This window comes from Telopea speciosissima, chromosome 1 (assembly GCF_018873765.1).
Source record: "Telopea speciosissima isolate NSW1024214 ecotype Mountain lineage chromosome 1, Tspe_v1, whole genome shotgun sequence".
Lineage (NCBI taxonomy): Eukaryota > Viridiplantae > Streptophyta > Magnoliopsida > Proteales > Proteaceae > Telopea > Telopea speciosissima.
In genome coordinates, this window is record NC_057916.1 from 5560293 (window position 1) to 5582676 (window position 22384).

General features: G+C 38.7%; 1 protein-coding gene across 2 annotated transcripts; it reads right to left on the reverse strand.

The window, feature by feature from the left end:
• Window positions 1–754: 754 nt before the first annotated feature.
• LOC122648526 (probable protein phosphatase 2C 9) lies at window positions 755–21817 on the reverse strand. Of its 2 annotated transcripts, none has more exons than XM_043841736.1 (6): window positions 21436–21817; window positions 21102–21252; window positions 20104–20343; window positions 19725–20001; window positions 1395–1549; window positions 755–1298 (listed from the first exon to the last, which is right to left on the reverse strand). In XM_043841736.1, the coding sequence occupies exons 2-6, from the start codon at window positions 21138–21140 to the stop codon at window positions 1158–1160; spliced, it is 852 nt and encodes a 283-aa protein (XP_043697671.1). In that variant the 5' UTR covers window positions 21141–21252; window positions 21436–21817; the 3' UTR covers window positions 755–1157. The 2 variants fall into 2 exon arrangements, with proteins under 2 accessions (XP_043697671.1, XP_043697673.1); XM_043841738.1 differs by having other exon boundaries at window positions 21457–21507.
• Between the last annotated feature and the right edge of the window lie 567 nt (window positions 21818–22384).

A 22384-nucleotide genomic window follows, 5' to 3' on the forward strand; every position in this document is an offset into this window, starting at 1 on the left:
ATTGGGTAAAATTTTTTAGTATGGGATTAATAGGTTGAACCAATAAATAGAGGGGTAATCTGAGGATTTTAAAGCACATTAGGGGAGGTAGAGAAATGGTTATTTTTTATGGAACCATAATAAAAGAATCTCTCTTGGGAAAGTTCAGTACTTAACACGACAAATATAAGAGACTCAAAGAAATTTTCCCTTCCACAAAGTTATAGGAACTTCAAATATCCGCATTTTCCTCAATATTCATTAATTTGTTATCATCATTAGAATGACTAATGTAGAGCCCACGAACCAATTAAAGGGTAAAGACAGATTTTGCTCTACTCGATTATGTCATATTACAAGAGCTGATCTGTAGAATTTGAGCCAAATCATCTCAACCCAAAGCAATGAAATCTATTGAAATGTATGGCCCCAGAATTTTCCATCAGAGCATATTTTATAGGGCTCTGTTTGATTGCAAGGGAAATTAAAAGGAATGGAAGTAAATCTTTAAACCTAAAAAGAAAAGTTTGGTAATAATTACTCAATATGATTATATTACCAACCCCAAATCATTCTATATTTGATTTTAAAAATTCATCTTACTTTACATCTAAATCCCTTGGATTTGAAAAATAAAATACATATTATAATAAATAATTTAAAGTTTATACAATCATGCAGGATAATGATTACAAAAGTTTCTTTTTATTTGAAAATTTTATTTTCCTTTGCTTTAATTTCCCATGCAACCAAACGGAGTCTAAGATTCTCATTATGAACAACGAAACCATACTTTTCATTCATTAATTGAAAAGAATCCTGCGTGTCCACTACACACAGTTCTGCAGTCCTTTGCAGATTAAAAAATTTACCCAAAGAGAGGGAGGGGGGGGGGAACTGATGGTATACACCAGATTACTAACATATCTCAGAAGAAATCAAACACTATCAAGCCACACAACCTAGGAGAATAAAAATATACAAGAGACGGAGGAAAGGAAATGGGAAGGAGAGTAATAACACCTTCCTGTGGAGTAATTCCACACTTATGCTGGGTTTTCATGGTGACCACCCTATTCAGAACGATTCCATAATTGCGGTTGATCTATAGATTGGTATCCACGGAAACAATTCCTAAGGTATATATCGCAGCCAGGGTTTAATAACTCTCTCATGCTTTACCCCCTAAACCGAACAACAACACAAGATATGTCATCTTTACTGTCCCTATTTACTGCTTCGGCTGTCAGCTGCTTAGCCGCCCTCTGTGGGTCCTTGATCTTTCTTGCAATATCAACTGCCTCCTGATTACTCATTACCTGGATCAACAAGAATCAACAAATATATACAATTTATGCGTAAGTATGTACACAAGTATATGTTAAAATGGGTACTTCTGGGACAAGATGTGTCACCTTCCAGAGTCCATCACTTGCAAGGATGAGAAGATCAGTATTGCTATCAATATCTGCATTTTGTATGTCGGGATCTGACCGCAAGTGTGATTTTAGGCTCTTATCTCCAAACGCACGCGAAACAGCCAACTGGCCATTTACTCTAGGGACATCCCCTGATTTTTAAAAAAAATGAATTTAAGATTATATGGACATCAAACAACCAACAAACTCTTCATAAATTCTGTTGACAGGGACAATGGCAAAACCAAAGCCCCTATCAGTTCACATTACACCAAGTAGTTAAGCTGAAAATGAACAAGCTCAAAGCATTGGGCATTTAACCACAATAATTATCTGAATGGTAAAGACTTAATAAAAAAAGGGTGTCTCCAGTGCACGAGGCTCCCGCCACTATGGGGTCTGGGGAGGCTCATAATGTACGCAGCCTTACCCTTGCTTTGCAGAGAGGCTGTTTCCTGAATGGTAAAGACTTAATCCTCCACATAAATATCAACCCTCGGGTGGAGTCTTCTAAACACAGATGGACCAGATAACTTTGAGTATTATATGCACCCAGAAATGGATTTGGCTCGTCACCGGAACCCTAAAACTAGACCTGAAGCTCACAAGCTTCCCAATGGTTTTAAGATTTTGAATAGTTTCTTTTCTTTCTCACCTTGATAAGTCAAAAGAAGCCCCAGTATACAAAGTTTATAAATGGGCAACACAAAAAAAGTGTGTGACTTCTGCAGAAACAACTTCGAGGATTACATGGGCCTGAAATGGAAATGAGATGTCTCCTGAAACGTATAACTAGAACTGAAGCTCTATTTCCCCCTTCGCAAGTCAAATGAATTTAATTTGAAGAAGCTCCAATTTCTTCTCCAAATCGCGTACCTTTCAGCAGATTTGGGATTCCATTTCCTTTGAAATCTCCTCAAAGCTGCTGTCTGGCCCTCCCTCTTTTTGTAAGGACACCCCCAGGAACAGGCTTATTGTTGTCTCCTGGGGTCTCTCTAATGTTTCTCTCTCTTCTAGCTCCTGTTAGCTAATGCTCTCCTAGCCGTGGGCTCTTGTATTTCCCCTTTGGGGGCCCCTTTCTTTTTCTTTAGTAATTATATTCTTTATTCACCCAAAAAAAATATATGTAATCAGTCAATTAAAAAAACAAAAGACTAGGATCATATGTGTAGGCAATACAATAAACAGAAGGTTCGTGAAACAAGAAGTTCCAGCTAGATCTAGTTTCTGCAGCTGAGATGCCTAAAAGGTCTTCACATGCTGAGCTCCAATGACATGCCAACTTACTGGTTTATACAAATACATAATCTGGTTATAGATGCCCTTATGTTGCTCCTTTCACACTGAACAGGCAGCTGAAGTGTGTGACCAAATTTTTCTGGTTTGGGGATACTGGACTGGTTAGGATCAATCTTGAATCTGCTGTGCCAAAGACTGAATACCAAGATATGCCCAAAATCTCAGAGTTCAGGGGAACAAGACCAGACCTCATTTGGAACAGAACTAGAGATTAGAAAATGATAACTAGTTTTGATAGTCTCAGTCACATTGTACAGATATTTAAGAGAACCATTCTCCGCTTGTCAAAAGATTAACAGTCAGAAGATGGAAGAGAGTTGCCATCCAAAATTACCGATTGCACCTTCAAGGGGCATGAAGGGGTGAGAGCATGAAACTGTGAGTCAAAGAAACCGATCCTCCAGCCTTAGTTTCAATATTCTTTGGTCCAAATGGCTGTAGTGAGCTCTTCCTGGCAGAAACTAGGGCAAGGACTGGTGCCAGTTCCCACTTGTTTCCAGCCCTCCTTAACCTGGGTATTAAACTCTATTTGGGCCCTGGAATGTGATGGCCTCTGCCACCTTTGAGCATTTATCAGAGGCTAAAATGCAAGAATCGGGAAATTTAAGCTTAAAAAGTGGGTCTTTTGTACAAAGTTCCTCCCAAGGTATCACTCTACCATCACATGACAGTACAACTGATAAACAGAAGCCCGCTGAATTGCCATAATAGCATACAATATCCCCACCCATGACTGGTATATACTTGACGTGTCCCAATTGTTGCTGCAGAAATATTTCTATACTACTAATAGTCTACATAAACTATTTGTGTTAGATCCGAACCCCAAGAGCCATTTAGAAGCAAGGTTCCAGGTTTCGCGAAATTTGTGAAATATTTCGGTTTCGCAAGATGTTGAACGGAATGTTAAGTGATATGTAAAAGTTCCAGGTTTCAGTCGAAATTTTGCTGTTTCGGTAAAATTTCCACAATTGTATAATTTCAGTAACATTTGACCAAAACGATATAATCCTTTTATATAAAATGCACAATGTCAAACGAAATCGGTCGAAATTTTGACCAATTTCGTTGGTTTCGCTGGTTTTGACTCTAAGGTTTGTGGGAAAATTAGGATGGATAAAGTAAAGAATGATCATATTAGAGCTGATTTGGGTGTAGCTCTGACACATGATAAGCTACGAGAAAGTCGTTTGAGGTGGCATTGCCATGTTCAACGGAGGCCTTTGGATGCTCTAGTACAGAGGAGTGATTTGATTCAGATTGAAGGAACTAAGAGAGCCAGGGGAAGACCTAAAATGACTCTAGGAGAAGTGGTGGGAAAGCAATGCATAACTTAGGTCTTGTATCAAGTATGACCTCAAATAGAGCTCATTGGAGGACAAGAATCCATGTAGCCGAACCCAGTTAGTTGGGATAAGGCTGAGTTGTTGTTGTACAAATAAAAAGGGATGTTCAAACTGGTTTTTTCTCTCATTTGTGTATTTTTTTTTTCTCAGGAAACAGACTCTCCTGCGAAGCATGGGGTAGGGCTGTGAACATTTGCCCCTCCCAGACCCTGCAGTAGCGGAAGCCTCGTGCACTGGGACGTTTTTTTTTGGGTATGCTCAGGAAGATGCTCCTTACAATAACAGGTAACCAAATACTAGACATTTGAAAGACGATATTTTCTTTTTGGGGATAAGTGTACCTTACAGGCTACCAAAACAAGGAAAACGTACAGGACCAGAGTCCATATGAAACCCATAGCCATACATACCATTCAGTAATATGGTCTGTTATCTATTAGTTGAAGTGATGTAATGCAACCCCAAGTTATAAAACTCTTAAAATTTGGGTCACTACGGGCCCCACAGAGAGATTAAATTCAAGTATGAAGAAACAGTGGCAATTTCGTAATTTTCTGTAACAGTTCAGGACCTCTTTCGGCAAGAAACAGGACCAGGGATGCAAAAGTGAATAAAAAGGCTAATTTGGAATTTTTTTTAAAAATGGGGAATAATACAAAACAAACTCAGAATGCAAGGGCTTTAGTGTAACTAAACAGAAAGGAGTCCTTATTATAAATAAGAAGATTTGTCTTCTTCTTCCTATCGAATACAAAGTACCCACATTAGAATAGGGTTTGATTTCAAGAAAAGGAACTTTTCAAAAGTTAAATCCGTTTGGACTGAAATTTCAGGGTGAGCTCATAACTCAGGATCCTCACATACTTGCACCCAATCGCAGGCCAAATCATCATCTCATAAGTTGGAAATAAATTTCTGAAAATAGATAAGGTGGTAAGCTCTGAACCAGACCTGGTTGCAGGTGTGGTCATCACTATAGGGAGGCTTGTTGGGGATAAAAACCCAGGATTAGATTGCCCTAGGGAGGAGCACTAACACCCAAAATCTGAGGTTGAATGGGTTCGTAACCAGGGTGATCTAACAACTTCTTCCCAACCCAAGCAGTAATGCAAGTGCAGGAAAGTAGTGTAACAAGAATAAACAAGAAGGAAACAAAGAATAGAGAAGGAATAATAATGGAGAGGGAGAAGAGGGAAAAAGAGATAATCAAACCTGATAAAGAGAAGCCAGGGATGAATCTCGCAGGGAGAGAGAGAGAGAGGATAAAGAAAAGCAATCGACCATCAAGCTGCAATCAGTCCATACAATGCACCAGGCATCTCATACAAACTAAGTATTCAACTCAAATCTCAATACAACAACAACAAATCAATCTTATCCCAACTTATGTGGGCTACATGGATCCAGCAAAGACAAAAAACAATTAAACAAACTAGTAAAAAGAAAAGAGCACAACAATATCGACAAAAACTCAGGAATATCCCACCTAAATGGGGTCAGCAACATGGATCATTGCCCTCCAATCAGCTCTATTCGAGGCCATACTTGAGACAAGCCTCAATCTATGCATGCCTTTCCTCACTACTTCTAGGGTCATTTTAGGCTTGCTCCTAGCTCATTTATATCCTCCAATCTGAATCAAATTACTCCTCCATACTGGTGCATCCCAAGGCCTCCACTGAACATGAACATGCCACCTCAAACGGCTCTCTTGTAGCTTCTCATGTATAGGGGCTACTCCCAACTCAGCTCTAATATGGACATTCCTTACTTTATCCTTCCTGTCTTGCCACACATCCATCTCAACATCCTCATCTCCGCCACACTTATTATATCTACGTGTCGCTTCTTAACTGCCTAACATTCCACACCATACATCATAGACGGTCGTATGGCAAGTCCTATAAAAATTTCCATCGAGTTTTAAGGAAATATGCCGATCACACAGTACACCGGTTGCACCTCTCCACTTCATCCATCCTCTCTTAATGCTTTGGGAAACATCATCCTCTATATCGCCTTCTTTACTTACGATAGAACCCAGGTATCTAAAATAATCACTTTGAACTCTTTATCATCGATATCAACCACCTCATTAACCATTGTAGTGTGGCTAAAGTTACACACGCAGTTTACAGTATCAGCCGTTACTGAAACGTATCGGTCTGTATCGATACGATACTACCTGATACATATCGGTCTGTATCGATATGATACTAACCGATACATCTCTTCTTCTTTTTTTAATAAATATATTGTATTAATACCATCAACAAATGGGTTCATGGGGCCTTTGTACGCATCGATATGTATCGATCGATACATATCGATACATTCCCATTAAAACCCCTTTTTCACTCATAAACCCGAGACATAACCTGTTCTAGCCTTGACCCCAAAAAAAAAAACCTGTTCTAGTGGAAAATGATGCAAAACCCTCATTTGAAACTCTGAATCTTGCTTCTAATCTTGTTTTTTCACACTTTTGGGGTTGGGGCTTCCAATCAACATTCAAAAATGAATCAAGGAGTGCAAAAACATAATCCTTTGTATCATCCAACGAGCTGAGATCAAAGGTTGAAAGAGATTTCATAGGAAAAGGTAGGTTCTTAAAAAAAAAAAACTTTCTTTTTGTTCAAATCATGGTTTTTAATTCTAATTTTTTGCTATAAATCCATGGATTTAGATAAAACTAAGTAAATGCATCAAACTTGATCATTTGCAAGGATTTGTACTCAAATCCATGAATTTTTACAGAAAAATGGAATTTCTTCAATAGGGAGCTTTTTTATATTTCTTCCAAAACCAAGTCCTATACTAGTGGGAAAAATATATGTAGCAGATATACATTATATTTATGAACTGCAATGTTGCAGTGATTATTATTTATTAATATATATATATATTTCTGGAATTAAAAAATATTAAATAAATAAAGAAAAAAAAAAGGATTTTTTCATCTTTACTCCTTTAATGTAGTTTGGCAAAATCATGGAATGGCTGAAATGCATGATAAACCCTTGGATTGATTTTTTTTTGGGGTCAAAAGTTACTATATTATTTCATATTTTATTTTCTGAAAAATAAAAAGTATTTTGAAAATAATTTTAGAAAATTAAAAATTGATTCAAATTGGTTTAATATACTTTGAAAAATACTTGCAATGCATGAAATGCAGCATATGCTTTACTTGATCTATTTTGTTATGATTTTTATATATTTAGCTTTGTGTTTAAGAAGATGCCATGACAACTAGATATTGGGTGGGCTTATTGTACGAAAGTAGGCAACAACTAACTGCATACAATGTGCAACATTTTAATTTGATGGAGGATATTGAGGATTATGAAGATTCAGATATGGAAGCAGAGGAGGATCTAGATTTGGTGTGGGTGATGCGTTAGTCGTGACATGAAACAAGGGAGAAAGAGTGGAAATGAGCAGTTGAGAGGAAGTCAACCTATTCGACCACAACGAACATTTAATATTAGAATTAGCATTGTGCAGCTGATTGGAGGTTCAATTATGGGGGTACTAGTGCTCCACACTTAATGACGATTGCAATTCAGGTTATCCCAAATGGCATCCTCTAATGGCTGCGACTGTAACTGGAGTACATTTAGGTTGATACACACCAAACCCTGCACTCATTTTAGTTATGTAAAACTGGAGAAGTTAGTGTATGTACATTATAATATGAAGTTGAAGATGATTATTTAGAGTTGGAGAGAGAAGGAGAGGAAGTAGATGTCAACCCAATTGAAATAAACCACATACTTGAAGAAGATCTAGTTAGAGCATGGATAGAAGACACCGACTAGGTATTGGTGATGGATAGGTTGAGTGAGGATCAGCAAACAACTGCACCTAATCTAGTCATAGAGAACATCATTAGACAAATGGATGATGATGATGAAACACAAGCACAAGACCTAGAAGAGGATGATAGTAGCTCTGATGAAGGTTTAATTAGGAGGACGAGGTCAGGTGCTCAGTAGGAAGGAACCCAACATGATAGTGATGCTGATGAAGGTGGTGATGGTGATGGTGATGGTGGTGGTGTTGCTGTTGTTGCTGCTGCTGCTGATGATGATGGTGGTGGTGGGGCTTCACAGTCTTATGTTGAGATGCAGATGCAGATGCAGTTCACATGTGAGGGAGGATACACACATGCAACCCAAGATGATGATCATGGTACTCGGCTACTCGCCAACAGACACAAGCTTACATCGGAAGGGTAAGCGTTTCGTCGATCCACATGATAGTGATGTGCTTACGAGGGGAATGGGGTCACTGAACATGAGTTCAAATCATGCTGGTGCTTCATCAGGCCATGAACAGTATGCTTCAGATGCTTCTTCGGGCTATGGGCATGGGGCTTCTTCAGGATATGGAAGTAATAGAAACGGTAAGGCACAACCACAACTCACTGCTTTACCGGCATTGGCCACTCCAAAGCAGTACACACGATTCTACTTTGCGTAGGAGACATTACCATCAATATTTCGACTAGGGTTAATATTGTGCTTATGTTCGGTCAGTGCACAACAGCATCCTTGTCGCTCCTATTCCTAAAGATCCTTCCAGATATGAGTTTAAAACACCTCGACACTCTTCATGGCTATAGACTATAACAACATGTAAGAAAGCTCATCTTTATAACAATTTCAATACATGTTATATGCTGCTTATTTATATTGTTTTTTGTTCCAAAAGTGTATTTCCATGTGTATCTATAGCATTTGATACATATCTTTGATATGATATGATACATCTCTTAAAATCACCCGACCAATACGATACCCTTTACCGATACTTTAAACCTTAATTACACACCATGTACTCCATCTTTGTTCTATTTATCTTAAGACCTTTTATTCCAAGATAGATCTCCATAACTCCAACTTGGCTTTAATCCCTGCTTTTGTTTCATCCACCAACACAATATCACCAGCGAAAAGCATACACCAAGGAATCTCATCTTGTATGTCTCTAGTTAAATCATCCATGATAAGTACAAACCAATAAGGGCTTAAGGTTGATCCTTGATGAAGCCCAAGCATAATTGGGAACTCACTACCCTGACCCCCCATAGATATTACGCTATCCACCATGCCATCATACATATCTTTAATTATGTTCACGTATTTACAAGGTTCCCTTCTCTCTACTCAACTCAAATTTCAATCTAAATCATAATTGATGGATTACATGCATATTTTAAGACTTGTAAACAGAAACTAAACCTATTCAGACTCTATGACTGAAGTAGATTCAAACTCAACTCCACGACTATAACTCATGACATGGAGAATTGATTATCCAATTTTCTTATGTTCTAAGTTTGGCCCAATTTGGGGTTGATTTGAATAAAAAAGTGTGTCCCAGTGCACAAGGCTCCCGCTACTGCAGGGTCTGGGATGGGCAAATGTACGCAGCCTTAGCCCGCTTTGCAGAGAGGCTATTTCCAAGTTTTGAACCCGTAACCGGCAACCTGATGGTTGTAATTTCATAACTTAACCGTTGTGCCAAGGCTCGCCCACTACGGGATTGACTTAAATATCCCTCATTATTTACTCCCTCTTCTATCCTAATTTATAAGTGGGCAAGCCTTGGCGCAATGGTTAAGGTGTGCTATTGCAACCTGTTGATTGTGGCTTCAAAATTTGGAAACAGCCTCTCCTGCGAAGCACGGGGTAAGGCTGCGTACATTTGCCCCTCCCAGACCCTGCAGTAGCGGGCATGCACTGGTTCTACCCTAATTTATAACATTTACCAGTCCTCCATTATTCTCTCAGCACTATACATCATACTTGAACCACTTTACCATTTATCTTAGTGTTTCACATCCTCTTGATTCCCAAGCAACCCTAGCTACTTTTGGATTTTCTTTATAGGCCCCATAACGAACATAATCAGAGTTACTCTCTATCCTGCATCTGGCTAAACTGAAGAGGAAACGAAGTAAGGAAGCTATATTCAGTATGGATCAGTTGGAATATGTAGGAATACAAGACTCTTTAGGTGCTCCAAATAATTCCCAAACTTTAGTGCAAAAAGCCTCATAAACAATATTGACTGTCATCAGCTCCATTGGCAACCTTTGCCAAGGGATCAAATGCGATGAATATTTGGCTGGTAGATTGTCTCTTACTCAAGACAAATCTTGGTTGCTATCTTGGTATGTTTATACTATTCATACATTCTTTGACCTGTATACCAATATCCTGTACATGAGGTGACATGAGATCCTACTTATGTCACTTTTGTTCATTAATTTGACTCCCTCCCCTCTCCCCTAAAAAAATGTCGCAGCTAAAAAGCTTCGTGTAGACTGATGGCCACAAATAAAAGAAACAGAGAAAGTTAAAGTCAAAATAACTCGTGCTGAAGCAGAGAGAAGTAAAAAAATGAGTTCTGGGAGATACGGCCCTAGATAGAGCAGAATAATATTTTTGCAACTGATCCCAAGTAGTTGGGATAAGGCTTCATTGGGTTGAGTTGAGTGAGTATAGAGCAGAATAATATCTCATATAAGGATAAAAATTCTAATCAAGCCTTCCTCTGATGTTTTCTCATTCAAAATAACACCTGCAAGAATCAGTGATACCATTTAACCCGGATTGAGGGGAGAGTCCATCCTCAACCTCCGTAGCTCTACATAAGGAATTGATTGATTGACAGGATTGAAAAGAAGTTGAACAGTTTTCCATCAAAACATGTCACTTAATACAACAACAACAAAACCTCAGCTTATCCCAACTAAATGGGGTCGGAGACATGGATCCTTGCCCTCCAATCAGTTCTATTCGAGGTCATACATGATTCAAGGCCTAAGTTATGCATCTCTTTTCTCACCACTTTTATGGCCACCTCAAACGACTTTCTTGTAGCTTATCATGTATCAGAGCTACTCCTAAACCTGCTCTAATATGATCATTCCTTACTTTATCCTTCCTAGTTTTGCCACTCATCCATCTCAACATCCTCATCTCCGCTACACAGAGTTTATTTATATGATGCTTCTTAGCTGCCCAACATTCCACACCATACATCATAGCCGGTCGAATGACTGTCCTATGAAATTTCCTATAAGTTTTAAAGGAATATGTTGATCACACAAAACTCTGGACTCACCTCTCCACTTCATCCATCCTATTTTAATTCTCTGTGAAACATCTATATCAACTTCGATATTTATGATTGAGGTAAACAACAACACAGCCTTATCCCAACTTAATGGGGTCGGCTACATGGATCCAAACAAACAGAGTAGAGAAGACATATATATACTCAAAAAAGGGAAGAAAAGATTGGAGAGGAGGGATGGGGCAAGAGCCGAGAAAAGAAAAGGAAAATGACAAATAGAAGATTGGAAATAAATAGAAAGATGAAAGATAGTAAGAGGCAAAAGGCACAGCCCAACACGTCAAAATAATCTCAGCTAAATGGGGTCTGCGACATGGATCCTTGCCCTCTAATAGGCTCTGTCCGAGGTCATACTTGGGACCAGACCTAGACTACGCATGTCCTTCCTCACCACTACTCCTATAGTCATTTTAGGTCTTCCCCTAGCTCTTTTAGCTCCTTCAATCGGAATCATATCACTCCTCCTTATTGGGGCGTCCCTAGGTCTCCTTTGAATGTGACCATACCACCTAAAGCGACTCTTTCGGAGTTTGTCATTTTGGGGCAACTCCTAAGATACCTAAAATAATCACTTTGCGGAATCTCCCTCTCGTCAAGTTTCACCACCTCATTATCCGTCTTAGTGTAACCAAAGTCACATTCCATAACTCTAACTTGGCATTAATCCCTGCTTTTGTCTCATCTACAAAAACATCAGCAAAAAACATACACCAAGGAACCTCACCATAATAAGCGCAAACAAATAAGAGCTTAAAGGTGATCCTTAATGTAACCCAATTGTAATTGAGAATTCACTACTTTGGCCCCCCCACCGTTCTTACACTTGTCACCGCACCATCATACATGTCTTTAATTATGTCCACATATTTAGTATTTACTTGAAACATCTCTTCTCTAGTACTTGCCAGATTAACTCTCTAGGGACTCTGTCATAGGATTTTTCTAAAGATCATATGGAGATCCTTCTTGCAATCTCTAAACATTTCCATAAGTCTCCTAATTAGGTAAATAGCTTCCGTCGTGGATCTTTCTGGCCTAAAACCAAATTGTTTCTCCATAATAATATTTTCTTGTTTCAAGTGGGTTTCAATAACCCTTTCCCATAATTTCATAGCATGACATTAGTTTTATGACTCTATAGTTATCATGGTTCAAAATCTCGCGAAATATTGGCGATATATCGTGATATTTCGTGGATTTCGAGCTGTCCGAGACGCGATACCATTCCAAAATGAAAAAATACAAGATTTCGGTCGAAATCTCGTGAGATATCGACGATATTTCGTGAGTCACGAAATATCGACGAAATACACTGTTTTAGATAATAAAAAAAAAAAAAAAAAAGTCACGTGAGCCCATGCATATATTCCAAAATTCGAAAGTCTCAGTCGATATATCGACCGAGACTTGCAGAAACTCATTCCAGAGGCCATTTTAAGCCTTTCTTCCTCATTTTTTGCTCTTCTTCCTTCCTTCCAAGCATCATCCAAGCATTGTTCAAGCTCCTTGTCGCCGGGAACACGTCGGAGGCTCATCTAAGCTCATCCTCCAAGCCTTTTTTCACTATTTAAGGTAAATCCTATATCTCTAAAACAAATTTTTTTGAAAATAGTATGTTCAATACATGTTGTATAGTGATGATATTAATATATGTTAGACACCGGAGGCCGATCTACAGCCTCACGGTGTCGAAATTTTTTTTCCATATGTATTTTTTTTTTAAATTTACTAGTTTTAAAAATTCATTTTCCTACAACTAAAATAGGAAATAATTAGGGGTAATATGACTTAGATGGTAATAAATTAAATATATGTTAGACACCAATGGCTGATCTACGGCTTCACGATGTCGAATTTATTTTTCTACCCATAAATAATTATTTTAATTTTCAAAAATTAAGAAAAATATATTAAAAAAAATTTTTAAAAAAGAAATAAATAAGGAAAAATATAAGTTTTAAGTTTGAAAATTAATGAAAAAATATGAAAGTAATTTCTACATGTTTTGAAATGCATTACATATATATTATGTTTACTAATTTCGGTTTTGTTGTGTTAGGTCAATATTTATATTAACATTATATATAAAAAATTGTTTTTAACTATATGAAAAATATAAGGGTTAGGGGAAAAATATTAAATAACTATACAAGTGTATTAGTAATCTAAAAGTGTCAATTGAAGTGCATCTACATTAAGTTTTTTAATTATTTGTGTTACTTACATTGCAGTAAAAAAGTATTATTATGGCGGATCATGATAGACAACGTGCGAAGGGCAAGCAAAAAGTGGGGGAAAGTAGTCAACAGAGGGGGCAGAGGGAGCAAAGAGAACAGAGGGAACAAAAGAGACCAGCCAGCCAGCATAGGGGTGACATTGCATGGTTGCATGGCACTCCCATTGATGGGGATAAGAGAAAATCCCAATGTAACTATTGTCACATGCAGTTTTTGGGAGGTGGGTCCAGTAGACTTAAACAACATCTGACTGGAGGATCTAAAGATGTTGCCTACTCAAGTAGCTAGAGAAATTGGTGACAGTTTGGGGGGAAAGAAGGAGAGGAAGGCTGACAAGCAAAGGATAAGAGAACAACTTGAGGATACATTGAGGAGTTCAATGGGAGGAGGAAGCCGATGATGATGATGATGACATACAAACAGCAGAGGAGGCTAGGGATTTTAGGCGAACTGTTTCAAGGAGTAGAGTAAGTTTTCAAGATGATCAGCAGAGACAGAGAGTAGGGGGTAGTGGAGGAGCTGGCAGTTCTAGAGGTTCTAGATTTTTCAATCCTTTTAGAAGATCACAAAGTGTGAGGGCAGCCCCAACACCTCTACCAATACCAGTACCACCATCAGTATTAGATCCTAAATGGCATAAGAAGAAAGGAAGCAGTCAACCAAGAATCAAAGGAGCATGGAAGGGGATGAAGGGATTGGTTAAAGAATCAATAGCTAAGTGGATGCTATACCATACCATCCCAGCAAACACTGCACAAGACCCCCATTATGATACCATGATAGATACCATTACAGAGGCTGGCCCAGGATTCAAGGGCCCCACCCCATATGAGGTAATGAATGTTTATCTACCTCAACAAAAGTCTGAGATTGATGAGTACATTAGCGAGATGAGGAGTATGTGGGAGACATATGGGGTGACTATAATGGCAGATGGATGAACTAGGCCTACAAGAAAGTCCATCATCAATTTCATAGTTTATAGTGATGGGAGGACAGTGTTCCTCAAATCTGTGGATGCATCCAAAGATATCAAGGATGCGAAATACATTTATAGATTGTTAAAGAAAGTAGTGGAAAAAGATGTGGGCATTGAGAATGTTGTCCAGATTGTAACGGACAATGGAAGCAACTTCAAGCTGGCCGGTGAGAAGATGATAAACAACAATAAGTACCGACTCTTCTGGACTCCTTGTGCAGTCCATTGCATTGACTTAATGCTAAAGGATATGGGAAAGTTAAAGTTGGTGAAGACTGTGGTTGAAAGTGCAAGACAAGTCACCAACTTTATATACAACCACTCCTATGCACTCAATCTACTGAGGGAAAAATGTGGGGGTAACTTGATTAGGCCTGGCATCACAAGATTTACCACCAACTACATTGCCCTAAAAAGCATTGAGACAAAGAAGGCGAGGCTGAGAAGTATGTTTGCTTCTGAGGAGTGGTTTGGGTGGAAGGGTTCTAAGACTGCAACTGGGAGAGAAGCACAAGCAACCATGTCATCTGAGGACTTCTGGTCAAAACTAAGCAAAGTGGTGAAAGTGTTGGAGCCAGTAGTTAAAGTTCTACATATTGCTAACTCCGCTCTCAAGGGCCCAACCATGCCAGTCCTATATGCTGCAATGGACTTAATGAAAGATAGTATCTACAGTGTGGCTCTTCGCAATAGCAAACACTTCTTGGATATCATCAACACTCGTTGGAAGAATCAACTTATGCATCCACTGCATAAGGCTGGTGAGTAAATTTGTTTTATTTAACTAATTTATAGTATTATTATTTACTAATTACCTATGCATTTAACAATATCTCTATTCTATATGTCAAATTTCAACATACTACTTGAACCCTAACTATCAATATAACAATAGGTTTGGGTTGGAAACACAACTTATTGATGCTGTGAAACAAATAGTGAAGAAGTTGAAGCCAGATGGTGTACTACAAGCAATTTGCAACAATGAGGTGAATCTTACAATTCATTTGGAAACTCAACTTATTGATGCTTTCAAACAAGCAGTGAAGAAGTACTTACTAATTTTCCACATGGGTGTAGATCAAGATATTTAGGGATGCATTGGGAAGTTTTGGAACTGATGCTACGATACAAGGCAGAGCACGCGGTGATGCTGGTAATTCTTTTAAGTTTTAAATTACATATGTATTGAAATTTGAAAGTTGAAAGGTGAAACAACATTTGACACATGTCCTTTTTGTTGTAATTTGTAAACTTGTAATGCAGCTGAATGGTGGGTGTTGTATGGGGAATCGGCTGAGAACTTAAGAAGAATAGTAATCAAAGTCCTTGCCCAAACATGTTCCGCATCTGGCTGTGAGAGGAACTGGAATACCTTTGCACTCATCCACTCCAAGAGGCGCAACAGATTGGGGTCTCAACGTTTATCTGACATGGTGTATGTGCATTACAACTTGAGGCTGAAACTGCAACACATACGCATGGGACATGAGGGACAGAGGGGCACTATTGATCTCGCTGACATCTTTCAAGTTGACTCAGACGATGAGGACCCTATTGTGGATTGGGTGAGAGATAGAGGTGAGCCAGTGTTGGATCAGGAGGGAGGTAGGCCCGACCCCGTGATAGCTTCCGAGATTGGTGCTGATGTGGATGATTATATGGCTGACGAGGGTCAGATACATGCACGGGAAGCCTCACCCATACCATTCCAGCCCACTGGTGGCAATGTTGCTGATGATGAAGACTAGTCTAAGTCCTCAGATGATGATGATGGTGGTGATGGTGATGCTGGTGGTGGTGATGGTGATGGTGATGGTGGTGGGGGTGGTGGTGATGGTGGTGGGGGTGGTGGTGATGGTGGTGGTGGAGGTGATGGTGGTGAAGATTTTGACGGCATGCGAAAGCGTTATGTGGTAGGCCAGGATATGGCGCCTGTAGAGCCACTCCGATTCACTGGAGAGACACAGTATGATCATGCCACACAAGATACGGACCACGGAGCACGTGCCCCCGCACCCCCACCCTCAGGACGCCCCCTACAACCATACAGTAGGAAGCGTATGGGTTGACAAACACAATTGCAACCTGATCACATGGACATTGATGACCTATCTAGCTCTGTTGGTGGTTTGAGTATGGGTGATAGGGAGGGAGGACCGACTGGACATTGGCGTGCCCCATCTTTTGACGCACATACCACTCCATTGGCATTGGATTATGGTGCATCACAACCTTACGGTGGATATGGATATGGATCATCATCATATGGGCAGTTTAGTGGGGTAGGGGACTATGACTACCAATCCCAGTCCCAGGGACATATTGAATCATCTTTTGAAGATGACATCTTTGCATACCCTAGCGGGCCTAGCTACCAACCTCACCAGCCATACATGCAGCCAATGCCAACGCCTCTTGCGCCGTCGCCGACATCATATCACATTGGATCATCTTCTTCACAGACTGGATCGATTGGTTACCCTAGCATATATCCTAGGATTGGATACCTACAGTATGTTGATGACTCCATTTACATGACACTTGTGGATGACTACATTCGTTTCTTCTCCGATTCTATACCGTGGTCCACATATGTCCTTCAAACAGAGAACAATGGATGTCGACTCTAGCGGGGCATGAGTGGGATTGATCCAGGGAGGCACAACAACTATTATTAGCACTTGTAAGTTATAAATTGTAAGTTGTGAATTTGTGATTTCACTGATTTGTGAACTTGTGAGTTGTGACTTTGATACTTTGTGTATTGCCTTTAAGGCTTTAAGCATTTGAGCTATTGAGTTTTGACTTTTGAGTTATTGACTATTAATCTATTATGGAGTTTATGAGAATATGATTATGAATTATGTCTTATGAGTTTTAATTAGTTTGTTTACATTTCTTTTATGTCTTTAACTGCCTAATCAATGTGTATTTAACTATTTATACATTAGGGTCGGCGATCGTATGTCAATCAAGGGTGCAAACCCAAAACACCAATTTGAATTCATGTTTTTGCAATTTTATGGTTTAAATGTGTTTATTTAGCTTAAATAAGGGTGCCCATGAAGTTTCAGTCCTAAATATGGCCAAATACCCCCCGAGATGGACTCCTGAAATATTGCAGAAAAAATGCAATATTTCGGGAATATTTCGTGATATTTTGGATATCTCGGTAGGCCCGAGATACCGATATATCGCGAAATATTAAACCTTGATAGTTATTGCAACTCTGAATATCACCTTTATTTTTGTAAATCGGAACCACGATGCTTTTCCTGCATTCATCTGGTAATTTCCTTGAGCTCATAATCTTATTAAACAGCTTGGTTAGCCAAGATAAATCACATATTCCTAAGCTCTTCCACACTTCTATTGGGATCTCATTTGGGCCTTGTGCCTTGCCAACTTTCATCCTCCTTAAAGCTTCTTTTGCTTCAAACATCCTAATTCTTCATCTATATCTACGACATGTAGTGTCTTCATGGATATTGCAATCTTCCGAAATACTATTACTCGAAGTGTGTTCATTTAGTAGGCTGCAGAAATAACCTTCCCATCTCTTCTTAATGTCCTCATCCCTTACTAGTACTTTACCATCTTCACTTTTAATACATCTAACATTGTCGAGATCTCTACTCTTCCTTTCCCTCATTTTAGATATTTTATAGATAGCTTTCCCCCCTTCCTTGGTGTTCAAATTGTTATAAAGATCTTCAAAAACATGTCACTTAATAATAACTCCAAATACAAATGAAATGAGTGTCAACCTCACATATAAATTATGGAATCAGAAAGAAGCTTACAGAGGTCAGGTAACGCTAACATCCAACGAACAAGTTGCATAAACTCTTATATGCAGATTCCAAGGTCAAACCATCATCAATTCAGCATACACCCAAGGATCCATGAAACAAATAGAACACGAGTCCCATTTTGAGGGGTTTAGTATTGAGATATATTGCAGTCAAGGGTGGAATTGAGAGATATCCAAGTTTTGGTGCTTGCAGATGTATGTTGTTAAATTATTTCTTTATTTCTGGAAGGGCAGGAGAGGTCAATATACATTTTATAAGGAAAAGATACTTAAATCTCCTTATTTAGGTAACTTTCTTTACGAACAAAGTAAGTTGGAAATGGTTCTACAGTAAATACCACAAGAATGCATACTGGCCCACACCTCTCACAAGAAATTCAGTCTTACGATTGAGTATTTTATATTGTGTCTTACTTCATGGTCTTCATTTAGGTTAAAACAAAGATTAACTGGCCTGGCCTGAGGGGTAACATCATTTGCTATGTTGTGGAATTTAGGAGGATTTTTTAGGACAGAGCTAGAGTGGTGCAAGGATTCTTGGTGGTGTCATAATCTTCTGACAAGGTCAACCAAGCGAAGAAAAGCCTTACCCATCAATAAAAGCGCTTGCCAGAACAAGGCAAGCCAAAAGCTCGCTTTTGCCTAATTATTAGTAAGGCGCGCGCCAGAACGAGCAGCAAGGGATAAGCCCAATGAAGAGTAAGCTGGTCTAAAACCACTCCTGATTTACAACCATAAAGCGGTCAAGCTGATCTATGAGCACTCTCTCCTCGCTTGACTGGCTTCTGCATTGGAGGAGTTCAATGGTATCAACTGATAAGTTTGACACAAATTGGTAGTCCACCCTATTGGAAGATTAATACATATTTTTGACACCATCTTGTAACTTCAGTAACCTCATGCAAAGGGATGACTGCCCTCATGTTAGCATGCATAAATTTATAGCATTTCAGCTTCCATACAACTAATTCAGTTTTTCATATAAGCCAAAATATTTCACAGCAGGGACAGTGTGAGACACCTTGTATCCATGCTGCAACCGATATCAGTGTCTTTTTCACCTAGCAAGCCATGATTGAAAATTTAATAAAATAATAGGTCATTTTGGTCAATGCTATAATTCTACTAATGAACCTTTCTTGCATAAAACATAGCTCATGACAGATACCAAATGTCATTTTGGTGTATAGTTATGTACAAGTTGAAAAAGACCAAAACATATGCACGTCAAGCAAATTGAAATGAGGAAAAGGAATTCCAAAAATTGCATTTAGTTCGTCAAATACTTATAGCAGTAAAAGATAAAAGAGTAGCAAAAGAGAAGGCAAGGATAGGGAGAGAGAAAGAGAGATGCATAGAATAATATCCCACTTAGTGGTTTAGAAAAGCAAAAACCCTGTCTATCTTTTTCCAAATAATTAATTCATGCATAAACATATATTCTTCTCAATCACAAGAACAAGTAATAGACTTAAAGTTAGAATAGTTGTTTTGAGGAACCTGGCATGTTTGACACAAAGCCACCTCTGTTCTCAATGCTGCCTCTTTCAGTGTTGGGCTCATGGTCTGTAGACATCTGTATTGCCTGTCCCCCTCTTGAAAGAACTGCCCGTGAGTCTCCAACATTAGCTATCCATAACTTTCGACCATTTATGACAATTGCAGTAACAGCAGTAGATCCACCACGTCCAAGGTCAGGACTATGGGAAAGAATTGATTGGTCAGTCCTCTCATATGCTTTTGAAATCGATCTATTGGGATCAGTCCAAAACTCTTCCTACATTGATAAAACACATAATATACAATTAGAACCTCTGAAATTGATATAAGTAGCCCAAACATATATACTCAAACCTTAGAGTTCAAACAAACAACCTACCTCCTTTAGGATATTGGAAAACAAATGCTTTTGTAAGTACGCCGGTACACTATCCCCCAAATGACCATCATAAATAGCAAACAGCCCAAGTTCATGTCCTTTGTTCTGAACAAACTTAGCAACATGAAAATCTTCCATGGGATGATTTGCTTTTCCTTTCACGAGGCTAAATCCATACTTGATTGGTCCCTGATTGCTTCTCCCCTTACCAGAGCCACTTGTCGAGCGTCCTCCTATTAACTAAAGACAGAATTCTTAATTTAACTTCGAGAGAATGAGTTAAACATGAAAGGAAAAGCTCCGAAGAGGGGTGATTTCCAAATTTTTGTAGAAAGGTACAGGTATACACTAAATAGAGCTAAAAATCTTAACTATAACAAACAAACCAACAAAGCAATCCCATTGAAAAGAAGCCACGAGAGGGAGAGAATTGTTTTCAAGTTGTGGCATTACTTATCTCAAAATTGGGCTCAGTGCTGAAACCAGGAAAAAAAAAATTCCCGAGGCAAAAACAGTATTCTACTCCAAAAGTGGAAATTGAACTTCAAACAAGTAGGAAAATTTTTACATTGCACCAAAAAAAAAAAAAAAAGGGAAATTTTTACACAGTTAATACCATCATCCTGACATACAATATTACACTATTATAGAATCAGCCAAGCAGAAAGCTTTGCGTATAGGGACAGAACCAGCCCATTTAAATGGAAAGCAACCTCTATAAAAATTTCCCCTCAATAAAATCAACTCTCGTTAAAACCCCCAGAATTCAGTTTCAACCCTAAATGAAGTACAGAGAACCTGGCGGAAAAAAAGTGGAGCGAGAATAGATTCCACCTCCAAAATAATATCGAAACGGCCAAAAAATAAAACCACTCAACTTAGTCCTATGCTCTTTTAGAGTCTAACCTAACTTCCATGGCATATAATTTACTACGAATTATATATATATAAGACAAAGAATCACTATGTAAGAACCAGAACAGGGTAAATTTGCTCACCTGAGAATAGGCAGCATTAAAGCAACATAATTTATCCATAAAAACCTCCACCACCTCTACCTCTTCCACTAAATTCTCAACATCTACCAATTCTGCAAAACCTCAAATCGAAATTTGCTCCAAACCACTGTTTCTCCCCGAATTTCACAAACTGCATCACAAAAACCAGCAATCCGATCTTAAAAACAACAACCCACCATCAAAAGCAAGTCCAAAACCCCAAAATAATAAACTCCCCATTCCTTCCCCAGAGAGGAAAGATGAGTGGGTGGAGAGAGAAGAAGATGAAAAAGAACAGAAAAAATTAGGCTAGGTATTTTAGAAATTCTCTTACCGATCCACCAATCTCCTTTACTTTAGAATACAAAGGCAAAAGAAAAGCCAGAGACAAGCTGGGTTGTTGAAGCTGCTGAAGAAGTTCTTCTTTTCTTCTTTTTCTTCTTTTTCTTCTTTTTCTTCGTTCGCACAAGTATTATTATGAGAAATGGAAATATAGAAACAAGGAAAATTGAGAAGGTGAGAACATGTACAAACACCTTTCCACTCTGACAAAATAATAGATGTAATAAAGAAATGGTAATGAGAGGAATCGGCAATTGTTGTGTTTTCCCCAACTCTGTAACCGTTTTGAGGGTATTCGCAAATGCAAAAAAGCTGTTACAAAGCCTACAATTGAAGACTTGTTTCCTGTTGACTTTGTTGTCAGTGTTTGTCGATTATTTCGTACTTCTTAACTCTTTCTCTTGTGTTTCCATTCAACTGGCAAGCAAAGAGCAAAGGGGATTTGCATTTCTCTTTCCTTAAAAGAAGAAAATACCCAAAAGCCCCTGATTTCTGCCATAATTTTGAGGTTGACCCTGTAAATCCTAATATACCCAATTTGCCCATTTCATTGTTCTCCTGCTACTTTAATTTTTTAATTTTAAAAAAAAAACCTTCCACGGAGTTGACTTTTTGTTGACTCATTGACCCATACTTTTTCATGCCTCATCATTGTGGTTACTTTAATATGTTAATTACTTAATTGTCACCTGTTCTGTTTGTCTTGATTCTCCATTTGATTTAAATGGGAGAGGGTTATCTTATAGCAAGTAGGGTACGGCTCTTCACAGAATTTATTTTTAATTTAATTTTTCAAATTAGGGAAAAGGAACGCACCGGTGCTGCAGTGTGGCGTGTACCTCACATGAAATGATCGATATAACCCTGATCCTTTCCGTGTTTCGAAGGGTTGTACCAGACATTTCTCATGTGGCTGTGCGTAGGCATAGGCATATGCTGCG